The sequence below is a fragment of the Naumovozyma dairenensis genome, chromosome 11 (genome assembly GCF_000227115.2).
Source record: "Naumovozyma dairenensis CBS 421 chromosome 11, complete genome".
NCBI classification, from domain to species: domain Eukaryota; kingdom Fungi; phylum Ascomycota; class Saccharomycetes; order Saccharomycetales; family Saccharomycetaceae; genus Naumovozyma; species Naumovozyma dairenensis.
Genome location: NC_016489.1, coordinates 534776 through 542524, shown reverse-complemented (window position 1 = coordinate 542524; position 7749 = coordinate 534776). Strand labels below are relative to the sequence as shown.

Below are 7749 nucleotides of genomic sequence, written 5' to 3'. Positions count from 1 at the left end.
TCGCCCAAATCGCTTTTTAAATACCCACTAGTTTCCAAGACATTTTTCTCTGCAAAATGAGTGCTACAGCAGATCGCCAAAACCTTTGGTCAAAATTCACCAAATCTACAAAATCATTTTCTACCTCCTTTGCTCACATATCGATAAGTTCTGAAAAGGATGGAGACTCTCCAAATTCTACAATAGTTCATAAAGCATTGGTTAAGTTTTATAAAAAACAGGAACCATTCCAAGGATTCCCAGGTTGGTTAGGTCATAAAGAAGATTTGCCTGATGAGCAAAAAATATTAAAAAAGCAACAAGAAAAACAAGCTCACAATCATCATCATCAGCATCATCACTCTACACCTGTTGTATCATCTACAGTATCTTCAGGTGGTGGTGGATTTGTTTCAAGCCTAAGAAGAACCGGTTCTTCTTCATTGCAGCAACAATCTAATGAACAAGAACACCATGAAGATGGAAACCGTCCGCCAATACAAAGACGTACCACTGCTGGTATGTCATTCCATAGTATATATAATAAAGAACCCTCTCCAGGTGTTCAAAAATCGCAGGATATTCCTAGACAACAGCAGAATTATTCTTCAGCATCATCGTCAGCGATTCCCTTAACCTCAAATAATACCAGTAATAATACATATTCTCAACGAGCTTCCTCAAATCCAACATCTCAACAACAAATGCGGCAGAATAATGAAGGTGCGCCTACTCCTTCTTCTTCGTCCTCATATCAAATGATGAGAGATAGGCTAAGGAGAGGTAATATAAGAAATAATCAATCACCATTTTAAATATACAAAGCAGATGTCTGTAGATAGATATGAATTCATATCTGTAAACACTTTCCTTAAAGTTAAATGTTGAACATGCATTTTTATTCTTCATACATGAAGATAAAATTATTTAGTCTATATATATAGTTATAGTAATTATAGGATTTCTCTTATTGGTAAACTGTTCATAGACCTTCTTTCGTTCTGATCGTTTATTGATTCAATTTCAAAAGATGGAACAACATTAGATCTACTATTCATATTATTATTATTCGAAGATGAAGATGACGATGTAAAGTCTAGATAGCTATGATCGTTCATTGATCTTGGTTGGAAAAGAACTTTCATAATGAAAATTACTGAGAAAACTGTACATATTCCAGCAACAATCAAATAAACTATTCCCAATGAAATATTCCTTGCACCAACAATACTATTTGTAGTCATAACAAAGTTCTTGGTACCGCCAAATGACATTACTGGGTAGTTTAATGTTATGTTCATGGTATAGACTCCTGCCATTAATTCATCTTTTTCATTTTGTAATGCTTTCTTATAAAAAGTTGGTAATGCAGCTGTTCTCATCCAAACTTGGAACTCTTCCCATTCTTTTAAATTAGGTATATTACTATCGTTATATCCATTGGGGAACATCTTGTACCAATTCGGAGGCGGTATTATTTGAGAAGAATTATATTTAGTCTTGCCATAACGATGTCTCTTATCTGTGGACCATGCAATCCCTTGGGAAGATAAATTATAATCATCATTAATATGGTCTTCAGAAATGAATTTGACAGAAAATGTGTCATTAAACATAGAATTAGCAATTAATCCACATGGATAGATAATTTTATCTTCATCATTGCCTTTCAATGGATCACAATTATCATCAAGTGAAGCTAATGGTATGGCATCTCCTTTCAATTGGTCAATATCAAATGATTCTACATATTCTCTATGATTTTGATTGAAATTTGTCAACTTGTAGTAAATATAAATTGGACTCTTAACATTATTTGGGACTTCAAATTTCAATTGACAAACATTATCATCATCTAATCCATTGCTGATATATCTCCATGCTGGTTTGTTAGCACTATTAATTTTCTTTTTAAAATGATATGAAACTAAATTAGATGGAATTTCTGTGAATGTGTCAATAGCTAATAAATGACATTGAGTATAATCCACAACTAAATCCTGAACATTAATTGCACTAACCATTAATCCAATCCCAATAGGGGCAAAAATGCATGCTAAGAAGATCAATACAGGGAAAACAGTTTGAGGTGATAAGATTGGTTGCCACGCTTTTAACCGCTGTTGCCTAAATCCTGTGTTTAATGGCCTTCTTGATTTTTTCTTCGCTGTCTTATTCTTGTCATCTTCCTCGTTATTATCCCCTGTTGTCCTTTTCCAAAATTGTGGAAAATTCTCTATTATCATGATTGTATAACAGACATATGAATACACGTTGTGTATAGTCCTCCACTATCCCCCTCTTCCCTTGTAACTTCAAGTCAATTTTGCTATGGCTAGTGATGAAAAGTGTCATTTAAACAGTATTTTATAAAGCATGATTTTACTTAATGACAGAAAGTACTTTGTTCCTCGCGTCAAAACGAACATATTCAACTATCTTCCACAAACAAAGATGAAACAACGAATGCAGATTATCTCAGACTAGAAATGAAATGAATATATTTTGATGGCGTTGGTAATCTTGTAAATCTATACATATAGTTGTGTATATCTATGTGTACTATTTTATATAATGTATCTTTGCGCAATTGTCGCCTTTATTTTTGGTATTGATATCGGTGCATTATCTCTTGAAGAATGTACGATGACTATTACTTCTTGACCTCGTCTTATTAGGAGTATACGATACTTTACCATATGAATCGCTATCCACATAAATCAATGAATTGTTATCTTGTTTCATCAGGCTCATTGAATTGAAATCATGGAAGGGATCTTCTTCTGAGACTTCGTCGTCACATTCGACTTTCTCTAAAAACATCGATCGCTCTTGCTCTTCTAGTGGATCGATATCAAGTCCCTTCGAATTAGTCTCATTTTTTTTGTTATCTTTGACCTTATTCTTATTCTTTTTATTAGAGGATAATTTTGTAAAATCACAACCATTCGCTGATAACATTGGTATCAATGGAGGTTCCTGATTCCTTAAAAATGACCATTGAACTTTCCTGAAAAATGGATGTCTCTTAATATCTGCAGCCCCTAACTTGGAACCCAACCTTTTGTTTTCATTTTTACAAAGTAATTTCTTAATTAAATCTTTACAATTCCTTGAAATATCATTATTATTGGGGAAACTAACATCATTTTTCAAAATATTTGAAAACGTTTCATTAGAGTTAGATCCCTTAAATGGCGTCATACCAAATAACATCTCATAGATTAATATACCCAATGTCCACCAATCTACTGCGGCAGTATGTCCATTACCTCTAATAACTTCTGGTGCAATATATTCTTCTGTACCAACAAATGAATTAGTTCTAAATCCATCGGAAACGATCTTTGTGTCTATAATTGTAGACTCATCCATTCCCTTCATGACCGGTATTTTGGCATCCTTAGCTTGAACAGATAAATCAAAATCAGAAAGCATAATATGACCCGATTTATGCAATAAGATATTCTCAGGTTTTAAATCTCTATAAATGAACCCCAAGAGATGCAGATACTCCAACGCGGCAGTGACTTCACTTGCATAAAATTTTGCATCTTCTTCACAAATACATTTAGTCTTCCTAGTTTGTAAGGCTCTAAAGAATTCACCTCCCATACAATATTCCATACAAAAATAAACATAATCTTCAGTTTGGAAAGAATGATATAATGTTACAATGAAAGGATGATTACTGGTGGCTAAAATTTCTTGTTCCGCAAGAACTCTTTTTATTTTCTTTCTTTTAATCATTTCAGCTTTGGAGAAAATCTTTAACGCGTATAATCTGTTGGTATTCTTTTCCTTCACTAGGTAAACTTTGCCGACATCACCTCTTCCTAATAATTTTATCTTCTCGAAAGATTGAGGACTTACTGTTATATCTTTGAATTTATTACTGAAGGATTTGGTTCTTAACCGGTGTGACCTCTTAGGTCCAGTATCGATGTTTCCTTCTTCATGTTCCACTTCAGGGTGGTTTATCCTTGGAGGTGGGACAAATAAATTACTTGTACTTCTATTCGTTTTTGTCTTAATGTTTGCTGTGAAGCTGTTTTGTTGCGATGATGATGATGATGCGCTTGCCGATTGCGGAAATGTTGGAATTGTATCCATTTCAGACGTCGTTCTTCTGATTGTTGATTGTCGTTTCTTGCCCTTTATCCCTTGAGGTCTTGGAGAACAGGAAAAAGGGGGAGGTAATGGTGTTGGTGTCGTAGTATCTCCTTGTTCATCTTCAACTTCATCATTATCCTCAGTTTTGAGAATGATTGACGGGAATGGTTGCGGATCTGTTGATTCATTAATATCGTCGTTAGCATTATTTGTAGATTTTGTCATTGATCCATTCCTAAAGGGTGAAGCTGGAATTTCAAGACGTTCTGAAGCAGAAATAAACGAATCATTATCGGTATCTTTATGAAAACCATGATTTCTTGAAGGATCAGTCAGGTTTCCCATTTCTTCGTTTTCTTTTATATTGTTTAAAGAAATATTACTCAAATTGTTTATAATCCGTATCGTATTTGCATTTGGTTTGGTAAGACGAAGATTTTCATGGACCATTGGTTCATTCGTTCTTGAATTATGTGATGAGGAAGGAGAAGAGGAGATCAAATGACTAGGCATTATTGGAGTTGAAGGTGACCTCCTACGATTTTGCTTTAAGTTGTTTTCGTGACTATTCCTTGTAGAGGTATGTGCAGAAATAAATTTATCATTTTTGGGTAGTGGACCATTAGCCAGTTCTGATTGATCTAAGAAATGATTTGCCAAATGTGCCAATTTTGGTGATTCAGGAAATAACTGCTCTTCAAAAGACTCTTCTTGTTCCATTTCTTGTCTATTGTTTGATATATGGTTACCTTCAAAATTTACAGGGGTCATGGGTGACATATATCTTGTCTTATTAGAATTTGCCGATGATACGGTAGTCGTCGTCGTAGTAGTAATAGTGGTTGCAGTAGTAGTATTATAGAAAATACTTTTAAATTTAGACAATCTGGATACATTACCGTAACTTGGTGATCTTGACCTTACGGCTGTTTCATCTTCATCTTGCTGTTGTTGTATTCTTGAAGGATATAGATTCAAATGGCTGCTATTATTTGATGAAGACGTTGTAGTGTTATCATTACTTGTATTAGGAGTATGGTTCGTACTGTAATCGGCAGTATTATTTGTATTTGAAATCTTCCGCCACGGTTTACTGCTTAAAAGTTTAGAGAATGAAGTTGATCTGTTTCTTTCATGTATTTGTTTGGGCTGTCCTAAATGTTGGCTGCTCATTCTGTTTCCTGGGTGTGCTTATGCGATGTATTGATATCTATATGGTCTATATCTAGTTTATCTTGGGATGTTGTTCTAAGCCACCTTGGTATATCCGTTCGATAAGTTCTCCCCTTGTGTATTAATGTAATGTGGATATAGGATTGGGGATCTCCAAATAAAATTTAGAATAAGAATGAAATGTCCGTGGTTTTTCCGAATGCTATGAAGTATCTGGCTGAACTGTTACTTATAGCTGTCTTGTTCAATTTACCAAAGCTGTTCCTCCTTCAAGTAATATTTTGAATTATTATTATTCCTGCAAAAGGATTTCGGAGCTGTTCGTAGCGTAAGCGATATATATATTTAAGAATATAATATTCTGTACCATAATTAATTACATCAGAGTTGTCAAACAAGACCCAGAGAGAAGGGAATTGCTCCCACGTGCATGCCATAATTAATTAATTGAGAGCGTTTGATGCTACATGATTCCAAATAATGACACATGGTAAAAGCATACATTACTTTTATAAGAACTCTAGGTGTCAGAATATAAATCAAAGTACATGAGAGTACGTCGTGATATTATCGTTGCTTATAAAATAAAAATTGGTTTATGTGCAGGTATTTAAATTTTGAGAATATACATAAATTGTTCTTCAACATTCGTTATTCATTCCTCGTTCGGTGCTTATCTAATTCATGGAATCCATTTGGAAAGATCATCCAGCGCTCGTACAAGTTCTTCATCTTTACTTAAGATACGATAACATTTTTCATTTTCTTCTGAACGATCTAGCATCATTGTCGCTCGTTGTTCCATCCCTTGTTGTTCGTTTGTCGGTAGTAAGATTCTAACTTTTGTCCCAGATTTTGAATTATCAAGTATACAATTTGTCTTCAAAATCTTCAATAAAGCGGTCACTGGTTGTGAATATTTTTTATCTTCTTTCTTTGATAACGATATAAATCCTTTTAATACAGTTTTGAATGTTTCTAATGATATCGTAGGGACAGAAACGGTTTTATTGTTATTATTATGACGATGACCATCTGTTAAGGCAATGGACCTTTTTGGGAAAAATAAATCTTTACGTGGATTTTCTGGGTTTAATATAATTGAAGAATATTTGATAAAAGTATATGGATCTGAGTTATTATCTTTCAGTAAGGTTTGATAAAAGGATTCATTATAATTAGATGTAACATTTCTCGATTTTAATAATTTGTAATTATCATAAATCCAGAAACTTAATAATTTCTTAATATCAAAGGAATAAACTTGATTATAAAAATCATGGAAAGTATCAAGTTTTGTAATGGATTCTTTGGAATCGTGTAAAAGGTAACAAATTCTTCTTAGATCTTTAGAATAGTTTTCCCAATTTGGTAAAGCAAAATATTGTAATTTATCAAAATCAGTGACAATATCTTGGAACTCTTTTCGCCATAATGGATAAAACAATCCGATAATTGGAGATAACCTTTTCGCTTTCCTTTCTGTATTCTCGCTAGTTTCAGTACTCTCAACATTATAAAACATCTTTTTTAGTAATTTGATTTCTTTCTCCCATGAGGTTGGTTTTCCAGATCTACCTTCCGTCGAAGGAGCAGAAGAAGATGATGAAGAGCCCTTTTTAAGCAAGACATTTTTATAGAGTTCGTATGCATAAAACATATGGAACAAAGACATTTCAATGGCAGCGGAATTATAATCCTTACAAGGAACTTTTTTATCTAACTTAACTGAAGCAGCACTATAAGTTGTCAATGGAGTATCTTCTTCTTCTTCTTTTTCAATTGATTTTGTTTTTGATAATGCTTCTTTCTCGTTCGTACTCAATGTTGTTGACTTATTCTTCTTGGATAAAATCTTATCAATTTCATCTTCAGGGGAAACTTCAATTATTCCGTCATCTCTTGGTTTCATAATATCACCCGTGGTATTATTATTGTTATTAATCCGATAATTGAAACTTTCAATTAAATTTTGTTCTTGGATAGCTCTTTCCTGTTCAGCCATAATAATTGTATTATAAGTGACAACCCCCATAAAGGCAACAATATTAGTTGTTACAAATAATAGATTTCCTGGAGTCTTGAAATATTTCCATAATGTCTTTCCAGTCAACGAGAAAAAATAAGGTGATCCTGATGATGCTGATGAATTTGGATTAAAAATCTTACCATTATTTAAAAGTAATCCTCCGGAACTTCGATTCGTTCTTATTGTGGGGGCCCGACGTATTGATGTGGGGTGATGGTAAAGTCTTGACCATATTCTTTTCAACGATTTATAATAATAATCGTAAAAATAGTGGCGATAATGATGACGATACTGATGATGAGCTTGGTAGTACATTTGTTTCCATGATCAGGTATATATGATGACGATGATTTTTTTGTCCTTGTTTTTTATTGGTCTGTTTTTTTGAATATTATTAGTTGTCTTTGGTGTTTGCTTTCGCAGAGTCCTGTCTGTATGACAACAATATAGAAAAT

At 33.4% G+C, this 7749-nt stretch overlaps 4 protein-coding genes across 4 annotated transcripts; 1 reads left to right on the top strand and 3 right to left on the bottom strand.

The window, feature by feature from the left end:
- Positions 1 to 56: 56 nt before the first annotated feature.
- On the top strand, positions 57 to 794 carry MSO1 (Mso1p; the record flags this gene model as incomplete). The annotated part of the gene is made up of 1 exon (XM_003672627.1): positions 57 to 794. One exon carries the CDS (start codon positions 57 to 59, stop codon positions 792 to 794), a length of 738 nt encoding a protein of 245 aa, XP_003672675.1.
- Positions 795 to 932: 138 nt separating this feature from the next.
- On the bottom strand, positions 933 to 2225 carry NDAI0K02400 (putative aminophospholipid translocase regulatory protein; the record flags this gene model as incomplete). Its single annotated transcript, XM_003672626.1, has 1 exon — positions 933 to 2225. The coding sequence occupies one exon, from the start codon at positions 2223 to 2225 to the stop codon at positions 933 to 935; it is 1293 nt and encodes a 430-aa protein (XP_003672674.1).
- Positions 2226 to 2604: 379 nt separating this feature from the next.
- FPK1 (serine/threonine protein kinase FPK1) lies at positions 2605 to 5265 on the bottom strand (the record flags this gene model as incomplete). Its single annotated transcript, XM_003672625.1, has 1 exon — positions 2605 to 5265. One exon carries the CDS (start codon positions 5263 to 5265, stop codon positions 2605 to 2607), a length of 2661 nt encoding a protein of 886 aa, XP_003672673.1.
- Positions 5266 to 5947: 682 nt separating this feature from the next.
- PET494 (Pet494p) lies at positions 5948 to 7609 on the bottom strand (the record flags this gene model as incomplete). The annotated part of the gene is made up of 1 exon (XM_003672624.1): positions 5948 to 7609. The coding sequence occupies one exon, from the start codon at positions 7607 to 7609 to the stop codon at positions 5948 to 5950; it is 1662 nt and encodes a 553-aa protein (XP_003672672.1).
- Positions 7610 to 7749: the final 140 nt, after the last annotated feature.